This window comes from Silurus aristotelis (genome assembly GCF_946808225.1).
Source record: "Silurus aristotelis genome assembly, chromosome: 23".
Taxonomy (NCBI): Eukaryota; Metazoa; Chordata; class Actinopteri; order Siluriformes; family Siluridae; genus Silurus; species Silurus aristotelis.
In genome coordinates this window covers 11,193,022-11,216,373 of record NC_139596.1, presented here as the reverse complement: position 1 = coordinate 11,216,373, position 23,352 = coordinate 11,193,022, and the positions used below count along the sequence as shown (strand labels likewise).

Here is a 23,352-nt window from a genome sequence, read left to right as displayed (position 1 = left end):
GAAATATATCCAATGGAAGAATATTGTTCATCCATCCATTACAGTTTAAGAGACTTGTTCAATCTGTGCCAAGGCCTGACACCTTAATAGGACAACCAATGTTGTTTTTTTTTCCTTTAATCTGACACCAGTCTGTAGCTGATATAAGAACAAGTGGGGAGGGGGAAAAGGAGAGACAGGCAGAGAAAGAAAGAGAGAGAGAGATGTGTGATTTGGCCGTTCTCTCCCCAGTGCTGCACTGCTCAGTTTGAACACTCTGATTTGAGCGCTTGACAACATTATCAGCTTTGACAGCCAGATTGCTTTTCACATGAGCAGATTATACACATGCACATACACACAGTACAAACACACGCTTGATGATTTCTGTTTGCCAGATTGATGTTTATCATGTCCGTATTGTTTGTATTGTCTCGTATTGTCTCGTATTGTCTGTATTGTCTCGTATTGTTTGTATTGTCACATATAGTCTGTTTTGTCTCGTATAGTCTAAGCTAAATGTATAGTGTTATTTATATCTGTACTTTTTTTAAGAGTCACCAACAGCTGGAACCGAATTCCTTATGTGTGTCAACACAATTGGCAAATAAACCTGATTCTGATTCTGATTTCTGATTCTACGGAAATAGATTGTTATAAATTGTTCTTCTTTAGTCCTTTAACAAAACATATTTGGGAACATTTGATATATATATATATATATAAAATAGTTATATATTATATATTAACATTAAGTACAACAACTGGCTGGCTGAGAGAGTACCCAGTTCACAGCAGCCAAATCTAAAATAGAAATGACATTTATACTGATATTTTCATCACAAAATGAACAAAAGAATGAAAGAGCAAATGAATGACTAAATAACTTATATAATAATTTATTTTCTAGTTACTAGAAAGCCAACTGAAATCTCACGTGATCTTAAACAAATGCATCTGTGTGTAGGATAAATATCTTATTTAGTATCAAGAAGCATATCCAAGTATTAATAGCATATGAGACATGCTATGTGGTGTGCAATTCATGAGCATATTTCAGTCCATTGAGCCAATTTCAATATTTAACCAGATCATTTACTCTGATACTACAAATAGTCCAAACATACAGGCATGCATGACACAACTGCCAATTGTTTTCCTTGCTTTTATGTTTATAGTACAGTTTACAGCAGGACTGTTCTAAATTGGTTATTGACTAGTTTACTAAAATGCAGGGCAATATAATTAAATAAATAAGATAGACAGTAGTCAATAGGCCTGAGCATATGAAAACTTGTACGTGCACATTTTGATCTCTGAAGTATTCGCACCAGAGGTTTGACAGTGATTGTGACCCTTTGACATTCTAAGCCACATTATAGACATGTTACTATGAGAAAGCTACCTACTAAATATACACACCCCAGTGACAGTGCTGTACTCAGGAAGGTTCAGCGTAATATATTTTCGAGTAATATTATGACAGCTTGAAATGAAAGAAGAAAGAGCAGGACTCATAGGGTTCTGATGTAGCATCAGTACCAGATAGTTCACACAAAGAAATATCAACCTGGAAATATCTAGACCTGATCCTGTAAGGATTCAAAGTGTTGTTTTAGTCTGAAAGCTGGTTTTCAATTATACAAGTACACATAAGAATGTCTATAACGCTTGACATAAAATAATGTTCTCAATGCAAGGAATTGGAAAAGGACAAAACCTAAGCATTGCAAGTGCTCTTCTTTTGACACTGATTCCCCCTGTGTCCTACATATAGGTCCTCACCTCATGCATAAGACTACTCAGCATTTTTCGATCACTCCATGCTGAACTGCACACCTTGATCCTACTACAGAAACATGCAGGTCTAAATGAATTTCATTTGTTGTTCGTCTTCTTTCCATGTCCACCAGATGCCAACCAAGACAAGCGCGAGCACATACTGAAATCCAAAAGGCGTTTCTTAGAGCCACTGCATGCGTGACGATCTGGAGGAGTGAGTGATTGAGCTGAAGGAACTGCGAATGTGGTGGGTGAGACATAAAGTTTCCAAACTTTTAGAAAAGTCAACTAATAACTGCCTTACATCACCGCCTGTGCTTTACAACCCATGTGACTGACAGAAATGTCATTAGCATTAACACTTTAGGTATACATTATACATCTGGCAGAAATTCTGGAAGTACTGTGAGCTTTAAAGCCATTTTGTAGCTACTGCAACCACAGCCTATTGATTTCAATTCCTGAAGAACACGAGAAAACGCTGTTTAAGCTCACTATGAGTTGGGACCTGGAGGTGGAATCCCATGTAAACTGACACCAGCAGATCTGGTTGCAGTCTGTGAGGCAGATTACCTGCTTTGATTAATTCATTAACCTGCATGAAGTTTTATCTCTGTCTCTAGCTTGTCTGTAACTGAACTACACTATTAACTATTAACTTGTCATCCAGAAGCTTAATGTAATAACGCAATATTTCTGTGAAGAAATATAGAAACGAGTGTCAGTGTTTCGGGATCTGAAGGGGAACTGAAAGAACTACTATAATCATGGTTTCTGTTCTCTCATCATCCTTTTAAGCGTTACTATACAACCTTAATGGAATTAAGCCTGAGCACAGTGGTCACGTATGAAGTATTCCAGCCTATTAATTAACCCCAGCATGACTCGTCTTTGGCATATTAACCCAGTGAACGTTTTTGAATCATAGCATGCTTGTTCGTGTTTAGCATCGGTGTCAGCTGTAATCAAAAGAGATAAAGGAATGCTGCTGAAAGATGAGCTGAGGGGGGTGGAAATTATAAAACAGGACCTGGAAAACAGCCATCATTAAAAAGGTTTCAATTCAACTAGAAAACTAATATATCACCACCACTACCACCACCGATAATAATAATAATCATAATAATAATAATAATAATAATAATAATAATAATAATAATAATAATAATAATAATAATAATGTTTCATTCAAATCTGGGGGATTTGTTATGTAACTGCAGTACACAATTATTATCAATTATTTAAAATAATATAAGATTTACAGGTACAATATCCCTGACACAGCTGCCTAGAATCGAATGTTTCCTCTTTCATGAATTGAAAAGTACCCAAAAGTTTGTTGTCAGTCAGATCTGAACCCTAATGTATACTTAGTATATTAGTTAGTAGAGTAGGTATATTAGTAAAAACACAATATGGTGAACAATCTAAACCGACCGAAACTTTCACCAATGGTCTTTTAGTGAGTTTTAAATGTGCACGTTCTTTCCAAGGTCACTAATCGGTACAAGATTGAGTTAACCTGTTGATCAAACAGAGTTGACTTCAGAGTGGCATTAAGTATTTTTAGGTGTCTAGACATTTTACACAAACACACACACACACACACACACACACACACACACACACACACACACACACACACACTATAAATGCAGTTATTCTTTCATGTAATACTTTCTAACCCTCTCAGAAGAGTGCTTGCTGTCAGCCTGGTACTATAAAAGCTGTCTTTTTTACTTTTATGTGTGTAATTCTGACATGGGAAGCTCTTGTGATGACACATACATTGTTTTTTAGCAAGATATGAAGAAGCTTGAATGTACCTATGAAGAGGTACAAAAGAAGTATCACCGAAACTGAAGTCCACTTGGTTACCTTTCTTTGTGAGAGTGCACAATGCTTCTGCAGTGCATGGTCTATAAAACTTCATCTAGAGCTCGGTTTAATCCCAGACTGGTGAAAATGGGTCTGGAGTAGGCTGCACTTCACCAGGTACGCGCTTCACCAGGTATGGGTCAGAGATAGGTATAATAAGGCGTTATTACGTTTTTTTTTCCGCCTTCATTAAAAGCCGGGTAGTGATGCGAGCACCGCCCCCACTTCATGAGTAAACCCGATTAGTTGTCGTGGCGCGGAGAAGGGCGAGGGAGAGGCACGCGCCGCTGACTGAGGGGGAGAGAAGTGCACGAGCGGAGCAGAGCTGAACATCCCTTCAGCTGCACTCTCTACCGGTAGACGCGAACGGCGCGAGACGAGACGCACGCACGCACGCACACACACACAAACACACACACCAGCTTCACGCGACACTCCCGTTGCACACAAAAGCGACACTCTTGGCCGCGTGGCGTCTTGTTTTGTTTGTTTGTTAGGTTTTTTTATTTTGTTTTTTATATATTTTTTTGTTTGAGTTTCTTCCCCAATCCGTGGTGGATTTAACAACAACCCAAAAAAAAAAAACGAGCTAAGAGAAGGTTTCCCAAGTCCACCCCGGCTTCCCTAGACGCCTTTTCGCGTTCTGTCACTCCGGCGGAAAGGACGGACGGACGCTCCACCGGCCACATTTCCTACAGAATGAAGTAAGTAAACGCGAACACGACGATGACAAGGACATAGACAAGGCAGACTTGTTTGATTATATTGTATATCGGCGTTATAGCATTTTATTTTCTTGTTGCTTTTCTTAGTATAAATATACACGCGCACTGTTTGAGTCTCTCCTATACACATCACGCTGGAGCAGAGACTCGGCGCGTGCCACTTCCAAGTTTAAAGTTGGCCAGGCTCGTGTGCGGGAACCGTTAGATTTTTTCCCCAGCGCTCGCGCGACCCTGAATTAAGCTTTTAGCATAAAGAAAACACGACACACTTTTTTTTCTCATAACACAGAATATACAGTGCTTTAGAGGACTCAAAAAGGGTTGACCTTGTACTTCTGACAGGTAAAAAATTACCCAAAACCGCTTTATATTATGAGTTAAAGTGAACGGTCTTTTTTTTTCAATGTGATATAAATGTAGAACAGCACCTTTAATGACCTTATTATAGAGAATATAACGGTGAAAGATGAACGGGGTCACAGCACACAGCGGTATGTAACTTCTCTGCTAATGTCTCTTCTCTAATAACTTATTAAAACTAAAAAAAAATTAAAACAGGTCCCTATTATTATCTTTTATTTTATTTATTATAAAAATCATTTCTGTCATGATTATCTGAAATCTCACAAACCCTCAGATTTATTTAGACTTGGGACATGTGCTTATGTATGTGTAATGTGGATCTGGCGGTTGAAAAAAAAAACAAAAAAAAAAACAATGAAAGGGCTAATGAATAAATTATTATTATTTGCAGACTTTAAAATGTCATGTTTAAACACTAAAAAGTTATTTTTACGCTTGTCTATGCTGTAAGGACACAACCCCTTGTCATTGAAATTACTGGCACAATACCATCTATGGGAGAGTTCAAATTCATTTATTTATTCTCCGACTCATTATAATATTATAATTTTATTGTCAGAAATTGTCATATTGATATTTCTGTAACATAAAAAAAACAAACAAAAAAACAATAATATAAAAAAAGAGAAAGTTCAGTTAAGGCTGAACTTATTTATTTAACATTATCCAGCTGTGACAGTACATCTAAAATTATTATTTAAAAAAAAATGATAACAACACTAATTCTCAGCACAATACCATATCTATTTCTGAAAGTGGTCAAGAAAGTTTGAAATACTGTATGTGAACACATTTTGAGCTGAAGAGGTTTATTTGACTTGCAATTCTATCTGCAAACCCTAAAGTTCATAAAATGTGTTCTTCCTCTTAGGGATTAAACTGTAATATAAATATTGCTTGTAATAAGATTTCGGCGTGTCTGTGTTGAGTTTGATTTTTCTCGTTGCCTTACGCAACCTTTAATTAAACAGATAACCACAAAATATCACCACAAAATATCGTTTGACATCATTATTAAAAAGGATTTGTGTAATATGTGATATGAATATAAACTGTGAGGTGAAAATACTTTTAGATATAGAGCATCGCACTGTAACTGTGTATTGAAAAGTACAGTACATTCTACCATCTGTTTTATTTATATTCCTCTACATTTTATTCACCTTAATTTTTATATGTTTATATATATATATATATATATATATATATATATATATATATATATATATATATATATATATATATATATATAGACTTTTTTATTTTTTTTTTACTTTGTTTTTGTGTATGTTTTTTTTCTACACAAAAGTGACCTCAGATACACTGTGTGAACATGGTTCCTCACACTAAATGCAATCAGTAAAGCTGCACTGGGTGTGTGTGTGTGTGTGTGTGTGTGTGTGTGTGTGCGTGTGTGTGTGTGTTTGTGTGTCTGTTAATGCACGCATGTTTGTCTCACCTGTTGTTCTCTTGGGATTTAGTGTTTGGCTAATCTGCCCAGCAGGAAGGTGAACACACTCACATGTTAACATGAAGATATACAGAAAGCTCTCTCTCTCTCTCTCTCTCTCTCTCTCTCTCTCTCTCTCTCGTTTTCAAACACACACGCACACACACACACACGCTCACACACATGCTCACACACAGAGGTCCTCCTCAGACCTGTCGTCTGCGGGAAATCACTAGGGATTTTGCCAGTGTCGATTCACAAAACCAACAGTGACAACATGGCTTTACAGTTCCCCCAAAGAGCGGGATTAGCTCCACACGTGTCACTAGGATTGGCTAGAGGACCTAAACCGATTGTCGGCGCATGGAGCACACAGTGTATATCTGTCTCACAACACTGTAACACTGTAACACCTGCTGGGACTCTTACGGGTCCGATTTTGCCGCAGCTCCGTTCAAATTATTAGCCATCTTTAAAACAGTTGTAATCGTGCTTGAATATCTAATTAGTGAGAGGAAATCATACAGGCATTCCTGTTAAACTTTACACGCTAACATATAATCATCAGAATAAAACCATTTAATAGGCCACTTTATTATGCTTTAGAGTTTAGCTTAGGAATAGTCCATAAATGTTTGTCAAGGGCATAAAGAGTTTATAAAAATGTTTCCATTTGTAATTTCAGATTGGCAAGATCTAGCAGTAATTAGTAATTAGAAGTAATAGCACTTTTTCTTGCCCAGAGGTAAAGAAATCGGTGTGTCTTGCAGTTTTGTGACTGCTTATTTATCTTTTGCACAAAGGGGAGCCTTCTTATAAAGTACTTCATGGTGGCATGAGTGAGTAAATGTATTTGTTAAATGCAAACGATTTTCACTGTCAATTGAGCAAAATCTATTGCAAGTGCTTTGCCGTTACTGTATGATCTTTGCCTTTGAGGTTAGCGAATGTTTGTTTTTAATGCTTAGGCTCGGAGGCAAACGCGCAAGTCTCGGTAAGTTTCCAGCGCAAACAGGTGATTAAGTCACTTTAAGAAAAAAGTTAACTTTAATAAAAATAACAATTAAAGCTTGTTTACAGGAACTGTTGTTGATAACTGTGTAAATTTACTGTTTTTTTTTTTTTTTTAATTATTTTTTTGTCTAATTGCTTTAATTTTTACACAAAGCAAAGAAACACAGTTAATACCTGAAATTTGCACTCAATTAGGTACAATGCATGTGTGTTTGGGAAATTTAGCCAAAGGACCTTATCCTGTCCTAGTGACTTTTGTCTTTTGTGTTTGCCACCGTCTAGTAATTAACATTGATGCCAGGCAATGTTCTTTCAGTGTAACAGGGAAGGGTGTATATGGGTTTTGTTTGGCAGGGGTATTCACGAGATCACAGAGGAATTAAACTGCCTTTGATGTCTGCTTCCATTGTACAACATATTTCAGAATTTTTCTGCGTGGCTTTGAGCTGAGCAGGGCTCGTTTGTGAAGTGTTACAGGCTCATGCTTTACACGTTTGCTGTGTGTGTGTGTGGGTGTGGGTGTGGGTGTGGGTGTGGGTGTGTGTGCGTGCGTGCGTGCGCTTGTGTCCTCTTGGGTGGAGTCCTGTGAGGTGCATGCAGGAAAATGGGGTGGGTGGTGGGTTTGTGCAGAAGTTTGGTACATTTGTGTTTGTGTACTCGCAGACAGAGGAGAGCTGTAAAAGACGACCAAGCCGACTTAAAAGAGGCTGTGTGATGAAGAAGGTGATGTGTGTATTGATAGGTGTATATGTAGTTATGAAGAAAGCATGACTCCAGTCTTCTCATCCATACGACTCATATCAAGCTCTGAGTCTGTACTAACAGTATGGCCGAGGTGTCATTCTCAATTGCATTGTAAAGAACTGAAGAAAGCTTCTGTACTGGTCTCAGGTGTTCTGTGTCACATATATGCATGGCACGGAGTGGTCTGAAAAGTTAAAACTGCTGGTCTTCCTCACCACTATGTAAATTCACCAATAATGTTCAAGTGTCCTGATTATGGGAAAGGATGACAGAGAAGAATAGAAGCAAATAAGAGAGAGAAGAATTTGCTTAAACGTTGGATCAAACTTACACGGAGAGAGAAGGCTCTAAGAAGATACTGTTTTCTTTTTTTTCCCCCTCCCAGTGACATATACATAGAAAATGTGCGTATTTTCAATGTGAGCATCCAGTAATTAAAGGTTCCTGGGACCGTTTTGAGGCCGTATCTGTTTGCTGTTGCTTCATTTTTGGTAGCTGACCCTGCAAGTGAAACAAAGCCTAGCTTAAAAACACATTCCCAAATATAACCCTGAAAATGCTCCGTGAGATCCTGATTTTATGGTGATTCTGACCACTTGGCAAAACCCTCCAGAACTGCAACTCTTCTTTTACATGTTCAGCCTAGTGTGTTTGTCAAGCGCAGTCCCCAGCAAGGGAGACTCTAGGTCCCATCGTGAAGCAATAGCATGTCACAGAGCCGTCGTAGTGCTGGCTAATGCCCAAGAAATGCTGAAAAATAAGGAAAAAAAATGAGATGCAGAAGGAAATGTGTGAGTGTGGGGGGTGGGGGGTGGGCTGCTGAAATATTTTCCAGTGAATGTAATTTATCTTTGTCAGTGGGGGCAGCATAGCCCTGTCACTCTGTAGCATCCTCTGCTGGGAGTGAAGGAGGGGGACAGAGGGCCCTCTGTGTCCCGACCAGGAGTAGCATCCATCTGAAAAACCTCCGTCAGATAAGCACGGGGGATATTTTTAGTAGATCCTGTGTCCACAATAGGCTCAGAAGGTGGAGGCCCTCGAGCCACTTTTTCAAAAGGGGTCATGACGCAGTTATTTTATCATGCTCTATACTCGTGTTCTCATTACCCAGCGTCGAAAAACACTACAGTAGCACTTCTGGGACGAAACAAGCCAGGCGTGAATCACCATTTCAGTTTGAGTATAAAGAGTTAAAGTGTAGGAAAGTTTTTGTTCCATTCGTGGTTGAGCTTTAGGCAGCACGTGCACTGCATTAGCTTAGCCTTTCTTGTGTTTTGGCAGCACACACCTGTATATATTTCCACAGTCATCTGCACCTTTATCAGCAGCACCCTGTCATCGAACCAGGGGGCTGAAGTAGCAAGAGAAAAGGATGCACAGAAGTGGACTGTGAGTGGGGCAGAAAAAGGGAGTGAGAAAGAAAAGGAAGGAGGGAGGGAAAGAGAGGAGAGGCGTGTGAGGGGCTGGCGTTATGACACTTCATGCCTTTGTGTTTGGGGTGGCTGCTGTACAGGGCCTTCAACAGGCTGTCACCTCACGGCCCATCAAATGAGCCTGCTTCTGCTTCTGGCTCTGGCTTTCTCCTTCAGGCTGCTGCAGCCTCAAATCTGAACACAGAGAGAGAAGAAAGCAACTTTTATTTATACTATAACACATTAATAGGATTTTTTCCCCAGGAAGATTTACAAATAATTACATTTTTGTTGAATTTTCTCAGCATAAATTGTGTGTGATTTTGCTGTATTTTACTTGATCATATAAAAGCCTTGGGAATATCGATGAAAGAATTAGCTTTGCTGAGAACGAAACACGCTGATGAGATGTTACAATCGTTTCTGAAAATTGATGAGAAAGAGCAAAGGAGCTTCACGCTTTATGTTGATTAGTGCTGACTTGCTCTCTGACCTTCAAAAGCATTGTTTTCAACACTTACTTCCTTGTCCATCATTTATTACTTTGCTGTGTCTAACCATGTGATGGAAATAGAGTATGCAAGTGTTTTATAAAATGTCTTTTTCTTTCTTTCTTTCTTTCTTTCTTTCTTTCTTTCTTTCTTTCTTTCTTTCTTTCTTTCTTTCTTTCTTTCTTTCTTTCTTGCTTTCTTTCTTGCTTTCTTGCTTTTTATCCTTCTTACATTTCTTTCTTTTCTTTCTTTCAGTTCTTTTTTGTCCATGGCACCGTGTGTTTACTTTGATGTATGACTTTTCTTCCAGTAGTTACTCCAAAGTGCAGCCAATGATGTCATTAATTTTATTACAGATGTACTGTCTGGAAAAGGAGAGAAGGAAAGAAAAGGGGGGAAGAGAGAGGAAATGTGCAGCGCAGAGTTGTATGCATAATGAATGAGAGGAGCACTTCATTTGAAACTTCAAGGTTTGCTAGGAGAGCAGCAAGGAGAAGAGAGAAGAAAGAGAGTGATTAGAGAGGAAGGACAAAAAGAAAAAGGAAAGAAGGAGAGAGAGAGAGAGAGAGAGAGAGAGAGAGAGAGAGAGAGAGAGAGAGAGAGAGAGAGAGATGCAAAAATGAGAAGGGACCATGCTTCTCTCTGAATGAGTGGACTTGCGGGGGTGGTTGCGTTCACCTGCAGTCGCTCCTGTAGGCCCCAGTGGAAAAACAAATAACCCTGGTGGTTATAACCATGTGTGTGCATGTATGTGTGTGTGTGTGTGTGTGTGTGTGTGTGTGTGTGTGTGTGTGTGTGTATTTGTGTTCAACCCTGAACAATTAGGGAGCTCCTATGCCAGAGTGCAAGTAACACAGGCGTGGTATTAAGCTTGCTTGTTAACTTGCCCACGGCCCGTACTTCCTAAACAACGCTGTCCTGACAAAAATAGCTCAGCCGTGAGATTGACTTTTCTCCCCTCGTGATCGCCTACGCACGGCTCGGCTCGGCTCGTCCCGTGTGCACGCCGGTGGCTACCTGTGTGAGCTCACAGTATTGTTGAGTTAAAAATGGTCACTGTATTATTTTTGGAACAGAGCTCCGAATAGGTTTATAAATAGCAGAGGAAGTGAGGGGAAACATGCCGAGACTCTAGCTACCTTAGCAGTTCCACTGACATCCAGCACCCATGTCTCTCTGTATCTCTCTCTCTCTCTCTCTCTCTCTCTCTCTCTCTCTCTCTCTCTCTCTCTCTCTCTCTCTCTCTCTCTCTCCTCTCTCTCTTTCTCTCTGTTCCTTTCTTCCTGTTTCTCATTTGCTTCATTTAGTGTTGCTCATTTGATATATACTCTACAATCTTTTCTCAAACACAGAAAACACCACTGCATGTGTTAAAAGAGGCGTTTAATAAAGGCAAGCCAAGTTCTTGCATAGATGCAATCACTTTCATGTCCACAACATGCCTTATTTATATACATGAATCATTTATTTTATTTTCTTCATAAATTCCGTGGACTGAAATACGCTTGCTAAGTTGCTCACCCACTACATATACACAAGGTGTGGGTGATATGACAATATGCTGCTGTTATTGCAAGAAATTACATCACATTATGCTTTTGCGAATGCATCGTCGAGATCATGTGTATATGTAGAACACTGAAAACTTCTTAAAGAGTTTTCAGCCAGTTGTAGAGTGCGTGAAGGCAATAACCTCATGAATAAAAGATTACGGAGCTGATTAAATGTATGGTTCTTACAATTTGCCACGGCTTTGTTGGTGCATTGCGTGTTTTGCACCTTGGTGGTAAGCCTCAGAAAAACCAAAGGTTGAGATACGCACAAATTGTTAGGTAACTGTCTTCACGCATTGTGTTGTATTTTTGTCATTTACACCCATCCCAGGAAAACACTATGACAGAATATGATGTAAGATTTTTTTTGTTTTTACTGTGAGGATATTTTGAGGTGTAGCCTAATATGCCTTTTTTTACTGCAAATTGCCAGAACATTACTTACACAGTATTCTGTGCGTGTGCTGTTCAGAAGTGGAATTAATAGTGTAGTGTGATTGAATGTGACTCTTCAAACATTCACACGATCTGTGTGTCTCCTGCAGGGATAATCTTCAGGCCAATGAATTATATAAGATAGCAAGAGCAAGTGACAGTGACAGCCACAATGATAGAGACACAGAGTGGACAAAGGCCCTGTGCCCACTTCCTGTCACCTTTGAAATAAATACATCTGCATAATTACACATAGCATTTGGTGTACTGTTTCAGGTCATGTCTTTTTTTAGGGAAAGAAATTTGTACTAAAGTGTCACAATGGAGATACTTCGTATCAAGCTCTATTCCTATTTTATAGCAATTAAGCAATATTCGAAACCTTTCACCACCCTATCCATCTATCCATCTCACTGTCTGACACTTTGTGCGTTAATTAAGCTGGCTACTTACAGACATGCACATGATTTTTCTTTCCATGGAAAGTGCCTTATTTTCAAAACTCTGCCATGCAGCATGTTGATGACCCATTTCTCAGATTGTTCAGAAAAACAAGAGCAATGTGAACTCCGTAGGGATTACCCTACACGACAGAGTGCATGCAAGAGGGATAGCGAGTGCGATAAAAGGGGAGAACAATTGTTAATTTTTTTTCAGTGGGACGCAGATTTGATTAATTTCAATTGCCCTGTTCTTCCTTCTCAATGCTATATAACCACCTTTACACATACACACACACACACACACACACACACACCACACACACACACACACACACACACACACACACACACACACACACACACATATACACACAACCCCTGAATCTCCCTCCTCCACAAATGTTAGCACGGATTAGCTTCCGCTGTTGCAATAGCCCCCTCGGTTAATTACATGTGTAATGAGTTGTTTATTTGGGATAATGCGCAGCAGGAGCGCTGGCCCATACGCTGCAGCCAGGAGCAGACCCAGGCACACTGAGGCAGTGTGAGGGATATGCTGGAGGAAAGATAACTGAAAAACTGGGGGAGAGTTATCAGTGTGGGCTCAGAGTTAGTACTTTCTCTTGCATTCTCAGTCCATCCTGGAATCAAACGACCTCAGGACTTTTCTCAGGGTGGAGAAACATCGAAAAAAGGAGGGCCAATAGCTCGGAAAACACACTCATGTCAACAAAAAGGGAAAGCAAAGTTCACAGAAGAGGGAATGAGGGATGTGTGCCCAGCAGTGGTGTAAGGGAGTGGAAAAGACTGTGGGTGCGAGTATAGATGCGGGAGGGAGGGATGAAGAGAAGGGAGAGACGGGTTCTGCTATCATTAGCCGAAGGGGACAGACGAGGTTATGTGAACGGTGCAGCTGGAGAGGGTGCAGAGGGAATTGGTGCATGTCTCTGTGCTGAGTGGCTGAGGCCTTGTGAACCAGCTTCCCTCCCCCTTATATGCAGCCTGCAGTTTCCCAAAGCAACTAAAAAAAAAAGTAGCAAAGATGGAGAGGATAAGCTTCTGGAGCAAGATCCAAAACACACATACATACACACTTGATTTATACAGCATTGGCTGTAGGCACTTGCCTCTCCTTGTTTTCTTTCCTCTTGTTATCAGCCGAATCAAGAAACACACGGTATTCAGCGAGAGCTAGCGATTAGCGTCAGAATAACAGTAATTAGAAGGGTCATTATTTTTGATACCCTCCCCCAAACAAAGATGTAGTTGCCTTCTTTTTTTTGTATTTCAACCCGAAAAGGTTTTTTTTTTTTTTTTTTTTTGTCCCGCTGTAGTTTATGTCCTTTTTGCTGTGCCATTACAGAGAAAATTAACAAAAAGCACAAGCCAGGCTAATCAGCACAGAGCATCAGACAGGCTAAAAGACCCAAACTTTCCTTGTCACCCTTTTGTGATCTCATGCAAGAAAACAGAAAGGAAAAAAAGAACACGCCTGCCACAGCTGTGAGACACGAGAAACACACTGCAAAGGAGGCTATGCAAATGTGTGCAGGCCCGCCACCATATCCAACAACAAGGAAAAAATATGTACACCCCACACATCATAGTTCACAAGCTGCTCGTACAGAAAGGCAGAACGGATCCTTTGAGAGGAAAAGTGATATAAAATATCATGTGTCATGATAATATCAAGTGTCATGTATTTTATTCATACAGGAGGAAGGCTCTTGTAGAAATAGAGGTATGAAGCTAAGAAGTAGGAATTGAACAGCAGTGATGGTGTGTTTACTGACAAGTGAAGATACAGATTTCAAATACAGATTTTTCAATATCAGTCAGGTCATGCTTCGTTTGCTGCATGCAAAAACAGGAGGACTGTTAGATGGGTTGGAGATATGAGGTTTTGAGTCACTTTGCAAGTCAATGCAAGTCAATGCAAAATGTTCAACCCTTTCTCCATGTTGCTTCTCTCCATGCTCCCCTCTTGAGCCTTTTTTCTTTTAAACTTTGGGCCTGGTTGATTCACCACAGCTGCATGGACTCTTTAATCAGATGCTATCTTTTTGACCATTTACCCCACCACCCTTTCACTGTCATTTCCCCCACCCCACTCGTAGGCCTTCCTCTTCCCCTAACGCTTTTTAATTGGTTGCTTTCTGTGACAAATTATGAGGGCTTGCTTTGATGAGGTCGGCACGAGTTGTTGCCAGAACGAAGCGCGCCCGGCATTTGCGGCATTTGCCGACTTCTCTCACCACTACAAACACACCATAGAGTGGAGAGGAGAGAAGGGAGGAGGGTACGTTGGTCCCATAATGAAAGACTAGGGATCGGCTTGGCCCCTGGGGGATGCCATATTTCTTCCTTCACACTTTACACCATGCATCTGGACATATCTATGCCTTTCTTACAAAGTCAAAAGAAGTTCTATGATTTTTCGGGTTGCATAGAAACCATTATGATTTGGCTTGGTCAAGTGATGAATAATGAGTATGATGACATGAAGAGGATATAGGCTTAGCGCTTTTTTTTTTTTTACATCTTCCTTCATTGGTAATGGACAGGAAATTACATTTGCGAAGACCCTCACACACACAGCGATTGAAGAATCGAGCAAGATTCGAAGGATACGAGAATGAGAGAACGAAAAAAAATGACAGCCATGTTGCTTGTTTAAACCTTAACTGTAACAATCAGAGTTAAATGATGAGAGAGCTCAACAGCAAAGCAGTGCTCTTAACAATCAGCCCAAATAGCTCGTGGTAACGCTAAAAGGACTGTGACATCATGTCGGAAAACTGGAGGTGGCGGGATGACTGTATAGCTTTTTAGAGAAGGAGAGTTTACATCCTCTCTTTCCATCCCCCGTCTAACTGGGTTACTTCATTTCTGTACAGCGCTTTGGGACTGAGGAAAGAGAGAGATAAGGAAAGAAGAAAAGCTCAGGTCAGGCTATGAAGGACATCCTTGTTGAAATGCTATTAATCTCCCTCTTAACTTTTACTGTAATATTAAACTTCTATGAATGAACAGCAACCCTGTAATTCATTTATTTGTTTCATTTAAGTCGCTTGTGGTTCAATATCTTGGTCTTGGAGGTGCATTTTTGTAAACTTGTTTTTCAAAATTTTGCCATTAAAAACTTGCTTTCTGAAAACAATTATGATAGTCATCTATTCTGCTTACAAAGGCGAACAAGCTTAAACAGGTGTTGCATTTTCTGTTATATTGCAACTGTTAAAACTTGATTGTACAGCATTGTGCATTCAAAATCGAATACTAAATCACATAGAAGAGATTTTACAAACCAGAGAAGTATTTCCAATCCTGACAGATTTTTTTCCAGATTTTGTTTGGTCACTAGAGATATACTGCAACTAAACCAAAACTTCTGGTAAAAGGCACTTTTACCATCTTTACTGAATTACCCAATAGGAAAAAAAGCTGTGCAATCACTGAACATGCTGATTGATCGGGATAAAAGAGGAGGTTGCTTAACTTCCCTTTTCTCCCCTCTCTCTCTCTCTCTCTCTCTCTCTCTCTCTCTCTCTCTCTCTCTGACTTCTTGGCCAAGCATCAGAGGGAAGAAAAAAAAAACTCAGTTTCGGTAAAACACTTCAATATCAAGTGCCTCAGTGGCTTACTGTACATATTTTGGCTCTTCTATGAAGAGAAGGATAAAAAGGGGAAAGAAAAAGAGGAAAAGAAGAGGCAGAAGTGAGAAGGAGGTAGCTGGCACCCCTGCTCTCAGCCTCTGAGCCATGTTAGCCTCTGGGCTTAATTGAAGCCAGGAGGGAACGTTTAATAATTGCTGTCAGAAGATCAAATTTAATTCTCTTTTTCACAGGACCGCTGTAGGGTTGGGTGAAACAAATTGTCATCGGAGAGCTCCAAATGAACAAAGCTTTTAATTAGTCTGATTAGAATGGTGAGGGGGCCAAGGAGGAAGTGCGCGACAAAAAAAAAATTGCCACGAAATAATCAGAGGATCATCTATGCCTGCAGACCTACCCCAACCCCTCAATTCCCCTTCAACCCCTGAACAAGGCTAATATCATCAGATGCTCTCATCCTCAGCTGATAACATAATTGGCCAATGTTGTTGTGTGCTGTGTTAATGTAGGGGTGAGATTACTCACACAGCAAACAGGGCTCCTTCTTGTATTTATTCCTATCTTTTTATTCCTATTTAATATTCAAGATGTTTGATTTCGTGGTTCTTTGTTGCCTGATCAAAAACAAACTTTTTATTTTTTTGTTTAGTGCTGTGGCTGCACCTGGATCTCAGAGCCACTGTGCATGACGTGATAGTGGTTAGACATTTGCTGATAAACACTGCCCTGCTCTTGCAGATGTGTGAGGAGAAGTTCTCAAACACCCGATTGCGGTTCTTTAGTCAAATCACCAATGCAACACCATGTTCCTGTAAAAAATATTGCAATTAATTGCAAGTTCAGCTTTTTTTTTCTCCTTGACCGGAGAAACAAAAAATATATAGTTTGGACATCCATATTTCTGGCTTATAATGTATTAAGAGTAGTAAAGTATACAGCATTAAGATTTAAGCATTATGCATATGTGAAGTCATTTTACCACAAACACTTTCTTTGTTCTTGCAGGATTTTTTTTTATCCAAAAATCTGTATAAAATAGACAGTTATTACTCAGTACAATGTACTTAGTCTGTATCTGGGCAGAGCAGCTGCTTCATCTCTGACATGTATCAAGCCAAGTCGTCCTTGGGTGGCTTTGCAATGGCTAAACTGACAGACGGCGCTCACCTGGCCCGTTTTACCCATGCGGGGCCACACTCACTGTTTACTGGCTGAGTGAGGTACAAGACTGCTGTCAGCACCCCTTCATTCTCCCATCCAACCCTTTTGCCACTCGCATGTGGTCACATGTTCCCGATGCGAGGCCATAATCCATGAACAATGTTTTTAGATGGTTAAGTGCAGTAAATACTTTATTCATGTCAGGTCATCGACAACCTGTAAGCCTTTAAAAACAATTGTTTTGTCTGTAAGTCCCTTGGTACAGGATGACTCCTTATTTAATAAAACACTGAAAGTCCTGGAGCGGAGGTTTGGCTTCACAAATCCATAATGCTGTTTTGCGGCATTTAAAAACATGCACAGATGATTGCAAAAGAGACAGGAGTGAAACACTGCAGTAGATGGAGCCTGAAAGAAAACTCTGTGTGGTGTAAATGAAACCTCTCCCTTTCTATCAAATGGCTTAAACTCACATAGTACTTCAAAAGACCAATTCACCAAATACCTCCCTGCAGAAATGCGCCTCATCCAAAATTTCACACATTTACTAAAGAAGTCACATATTGTGAGTTTTCTCTATTTGTTTTTTCTTAATTTTAAGTGTTGAAGTAGATATAGATTCATTAGGGGGTTGTAATGTGCAATGTCTAAACCCAAATCCATAGCTGGTGGGAATGCAGTGATGTCATATCGTATGTGGTTTTGGACAATGGTTGGTGTGCCAACGTTGTCAACCCTTCTGCTCTCCTGGCCCAGAAGCCTTTGCTTCCAGTGCTTGCAACAGAAAGTGACCATTTGGTTACGGTCAGCGGTAGTGGCGACAGCCTCAACTCTCTTTTTTTCTGTTCATCTCTCCTATTTAGGCCAGGAGAAGGAAGCACAGGAGTTTTGGTTCCCATTTTGTGCACTCGGGAACAGTTTAGGAAAGGAAGCACCTTTACACCTTTGATTGTCTGTGGTTGCTGATGTCATGTCCTTCCTCCAGGCTCGGTGTTTGTGCGAGTCTGTGTGTGTTTCCTGTTGCTCTGTCCATTTGTGTTAGAAGTAAGACTACTCCGGAATAAAATAGGAACCAAAGACAAATCTTTGTCTTTAGTTTAAAGCCCATGTGTACAACCTTCCTATGCTCAGAGGGTGGCAAAGCGTCACACTGTGAAAGCCCAGGTCTGCCAAGCCGAATCTAGTTTAGGTCACTCATCCCATTGCATATTGGATGGACAGCACTGGTAGAGGTTCGTCAGCGTTCATATCTCCCCCGAGCAGCCACTAGAACACTCAAGGATCTGTGCATGTAATGACATTACAGAGACAATAGGCCTCCCAGGATCCACTCGCTATGTCCCGCCTTTCTCCCCATGCACCATTAACTATCGCTGATAAACAGCTGCCTGTCTGTAAATAAGTGCATTAAATAAAATCGGCTCTAAGAAAATAAACGCAGTTAGGGGAGGAAGAAAATGTGCTTCAGGGATTATACGAGAGGAGGAAAAAACATCCAAGTGTAAGACGTGACTAGAGATTGTCCTAAGACTCAAATGATTCTAGAAGAGCCATTGAAAGCGCTTTATTTATTATTATTTTTTTGCCTCGTCTTTTCAAGGAAATGGGAGTTTATTTGAAAAGTGCAGGGGTTTATTTAATGTATCACACACCTCCTAAAAGGTTTACTTACAGCTCTGTAATATGTTATTTCAAATCTCTGTGACCACATTTCCCTGTGAGGATAGAGGGTACTTGCCTTTTCTCAAGCACATGCTATTACCAAATATGTTGCAGATGTGCAGAAGAGAGAGGGAGACGACTGTGGTGACAGTGCAAGCTGAGATGGTTAACAAGGTGCTCTGCGTGGCCTGATACAGGACACCGTTGGAGATTTCATAACGACAATTTAAAGGTTTTGACCTATATGTGCTGCGGATTAGGATTGTAACATGACACAACATCAATGTGGAGATGCTGAACTGATGTTTCATTACAGCTCATTAAGCAAATCTAGTGTCCTAATACACGTGGACGTGGCAGCTTGTATCCGATAAGCATGCACAAAAAGTCATATTCACTCTTTTAAGACCCTGACAAATACAATTGAGCATAATTTTTTTTTCCTCCCTAAGTGGAACACTTGGGAATGAAACGACCCAGAATTGCGCCTGCTTTTGTTCGTACTCGTTGCCCTTTTAGCTCCAGTTTTCAACGAGAGAGGGGAAAATGAAAAGAAAGAGAGAGAACTAAATGCCTAGCAGCTCATTACATCTTTATGCTGGCATTCTTTTTCTCTTTGTCTTATTTTTATTTTTTTTTTTTCCTCTCACTCTCTTCCTTTCCAGCATTCTTATTTGTGGCAGAAGAAAAGAGGCGTAGTTAACAGATGGGAGGGTCAGCAGCAGCACTTCTTTCTCTCCTCAGAGACCTACTCATCTCTCTCTCTTGTTCTCGTTCTCGTTCTCTCTCTCTCTCTCTCTCTCTCTCTCTCTCTCTCTCTCTCTCTCTCTCTCTCTCTCTCTCTCATCTTCTCTGTTTCCCCCATGTTCTGCTCATGTTTAACTTGTTTCTGCTGTCCTTACATCACGTAAGAACTTACATAAGTAGCCAGCTTATCAAACTAAGCTTCCCATTGCTGTCTTGTGGCATCTACTATGACCTCTCTCACACGAAGCCAAGGATCTCGCTCTTGGCTCTCTTGCTCGTCTTCCTCTTCCTCCTCCTCCTTCTTTCTCTCTCTTCATATGCTTTGGCCATGGATTAGTTAATTGGCTTAACAAATTGCTCTAGTTCTTTCTCTCTGTCTGTCTTTCTCTCTCTCACTCTTTCGGGTGTTCCTTCTCTATCGTTATTTCTCTGTCTCTCTGTCTGTCTGTCAGTCTGAAACATACGCATTGTCTACACACCCAGTCACACATCCACAGGCAGCACTACATACTGCTCGTTCTCATCAGGGCAACCACACTTATGTGGAAAGATCAGTCTTCCCAGTGTGTGTGTGTGTGTGTGTGTGTGTGTGTGTGTGTGTGGTTGACAGGGGTGTTTTACCAGCTGTGCTCATGTCTACACAGTAGTTCATCGTTACAGTGTAAATTGAATAGCGCTCATCTGTGTTAATCGAAAATGATGATGATAATGATGTGTGTGTGTGTGTGTGTGTGTGTGTGTGTGTGTGTGTGTGTGTGTGTGTGTGTGTGTGTGTGTCGTGTTTGTTGTGCTTCAATCACCAACTTACTATATTGCTACCCCAAGGCATTTTTCAGACAAACCCGGAAAAGCAAATATTGTTTAATTAACGAAAGTGTTTCCTAAAGCAATACAAACATAATGCACACTCTCCGATTTAGTTAGCTGTTTAATCGTTCGGGCTGTCGGATAGGCCAAGCGCAATCGAGACTGGCTCACACCAGCTTCCCAACTGAATCTCGGTAAATATTTACCCAGCAATCTAGTCATTGTCACCATCCTGACTTCGGGTTATTTTGCTCCTTGTTCAACAGTAGTCCTTCAAACAATCATCATGCTAGCTTCAATTTCGCCATGCAGCTGCTAAGACACGCTCTTGCTAACAGCTCGCACAAAGTGTGACGAGCGTTGTGCGGATGCTAATAAAGCATAACATCGAGGCCCATTATTAATAGAGGCCACAGAAGACAAACACTGGCCGATTATTAACAGCACTAAATTTTTTCTGTCTTGCAGAATGCGTGTCTTTGACAAACAGGGTTTGGCGTGGTAACGAGAGATTTTAATAACTGGGTGTAGAATTTTCTGAAGTAGCCACACGCCATGGTGATATGGGGAAAATCGAGAAGGAATCGAATCGCATTATAAAACGAAATAATCAAGGCGTGCGCCTTTGCAACCCAGACTCTCTCCTTAAAAACTCTCGCTCGGATGCAAGCTTTTAACACCAGGCAAGGTGTACAGGGTTTGCCAGTGTGAGCGTCTCACACTTAAGTTTCTGAAATCTGCTTATCAAAGAGGAAGAGAGAGACAGATATGTAGACAGAGGGGAAGACAGAGTGACACATCTTTCACACGTAGCAACATCAATGTCTCTGAGTCGCTCTGGCAGCCGCATGGAATCGTGTTTCAGATAGAGCCGAAAAGAAAAAGGGGCAGGGGAAGAGGAAGATGAAGAAAAACAAGAAGAAGGTGAACGATGGAGGGGTTTTAATGCGACACCGCTGACAGCTTCACTGCATTACACCCAGCTTAAATAATGGGATGCTCATTTGCATAACGAGGGACGTTATCACCTCTACTGTCAGAAGAAAACACAACAACACTTCTGCTGCTCCTCCCTGAGATGAATTGGGTTGGCCTACTTTACAGTGCCAGGGAGGTGCACACGGCATACATGCACACACTCTTCCACACATATATGCACATGTTTGTGTACGCCAGCTCCCTTAATGCTTGTACAACTCAGAGATGAGACGGCTTACGCAAAGCCAGGTTAGCTGCTCGAGTGAGGGCAGCCCTTCCAAACCGAGAGATCTCAGCGGGAGAGATGAGCCGGGACGTGATTACAAGATCACGGTAGAGATAGACTTATTGAGTGTTCATGGCATAACAAATTAGAACAGCCATTTTTGTCATCAGGCCTCACTTTTAAGATCTACGAATACCTAAAGTGCTTTGGTAAATCAGTCCTGTTTCAACAAGAAAAAGCAACTGATGTTATCACATGCAAAGTCAGTAATTTTTTTTTTTAATCTTTCCCTCGAGTCGTTGTCTTACAACTTGTGGTAGCATTTTCCGAGTCTACGATTTTTTTTTTTTTACTAGAATCATATGCTGTTCAGCATGGCATAAATATTACATTGTGTGTGATTAGAGCCTTTAAGTTCATGTCACTTCGTAAAACCTTGTCAAAATCCTTGCGACTGTGGAGAGAGCGTGACAGTGCTGTCTCCCCTCGTAGTCAGAGCACCGAAGTGCTGGCTCTGATTTGCATGATATCGACAGTGAAAAACAGAGCGCTCTCGCAAAAAATGTTGACAGATCCTTTTGTCTTTATTCACCATCCCATGTGCTGAGATTATGCTCTTTTTTTTCTTCGTCTCCACTATCTGCTTTAAAGCGTTTCTCTGTTTCTTTTTCTCTACCTCTTTTGTGTATCACAGGTACAGCTGCTGGAATCTTTGAATTGAGTGGAGCAAGTACAGAGAAGAAAGCCTGGTTTGAGGAAAACACAAAAAAGCAACAAAAAAAAGAGGGAAAAGGTCAGAAGTTTTTTTGGTGAAAGAAGAGAGTGAAGAAAGGAACGGGACAATGGGGAGAAAAAAGATTCAGATCACGCGGATTATGGACGAACGCAACAGACAGGTAAGGCGCACCAGTCGACAGTTATATAACACCGAACAGAAATGCGCTTTCAAACCAAAATGACCCTTAAAAAAACTTCAGCGGCTCTCAACACCCTTTGCAGGGCCCATGGCCGACGTGCCACCAACTGTAGCTAACGTCAGTAAAAGATTATTTTAGCAGGGGTGGGTACAGAGTGGGAGGGGAGCACAAACAAACAGACAAACAACCTCTAAGGCACGCAGAGTGAGAAATTGGGAGGTGGGTGGATCTTTATGGGCCGTACCACTCGATCCAGTAGTTTTCCTATTACAGATTAGGTTGAAGGTGGAGGCCAATAAGATATGAGCTCTTAGCATGACATTACATCAGTGGACTGTGTGGCCTTTCTACAGTTATTGTTTATATCTTTTATAACCCGGTATTTTTCCACACATCCTCAAAACCATGTCTGTAATGAGGTAACCTTCAAACACAATGAAATGACTGTAATCATTATTTCCACAGTGAATTATACAGTCCTAGCTAAATTTTGACTAAATGATTTCATTTGGCTTTAAAATGTAGATACTTATATTAGTCATTTCATGACCTGAACACTCAGGACATGAGACACTAGCCAGCCAGGGCAGCAAACACAGACAGATATCATATCGAACAAATTCTGTACTTGTATTGATTATAGTGGTGCCAGTAACATAGGTACTTGTTTTACAGCAAGATCAATGAGCTCTGATGTTTATGCTCGTTGGCTGCCAGAGAAATAGGAGTTTAAAGGTGCCTTCAGAGGGCAGTCTGTCAATAGGAGCAAGGTCTAGAACAAATCTTGGGTTCAGTGGTTGCGACTTTATTTTATGTTTAGAAAAAAAAACACTGCATTGTGACTTACTTTAGCCAACAATTTTGATGGCATTGAGCAGGTCCAAACTCCAGTTAATGACTGCTGTCTGGACTTTGGGAAAGGCTGATCAATTATTGAAGGCAGAATGAGGGGCAGAGGAGGAGTGAGAGAG

The 23,352-nt window shown here is 40.7% G+C and overlaps 1 protein-coding gene across 9 annotated transcripts in view; it reads left to right on the top strand.

Annotated features, from left to right (window-relative positions):
* The window catches only part of mef2cb (myocyte enhancer factor 2cb), a 65,078-nt gene that overhangs the window by 7,819 nt on the left and 33,907 nt on the right, over positions 1-23,352 (top strand). For 4 of the 9 annotated variants that reach the window (XM_083527098.1, XM_083527095.1, XM_083527097.1 and 1 more), the window contains exons 1-2: positions 3,284-4,343; positions 22,159-22,360. In XM_083527098.1, the coding sequence (XP_083383224.1) occupies positions 22,307-22,360 (54 nt within the window). In that variant the 5' untranslated portion in view covers positions 3,284-4,343; positions 22,159-22,306. Of the gene's footprint in view, positions 1-1,892; positions 2,013-3,283; positions 4,344-22,158; positions 22,361-23,352 lie in introns of those variants that run through there. The other 5 variants (XM_083527096.1, XM_083527093.1, XM_083527090.1 and 2 more) reach the window with 2 other exon arrangements.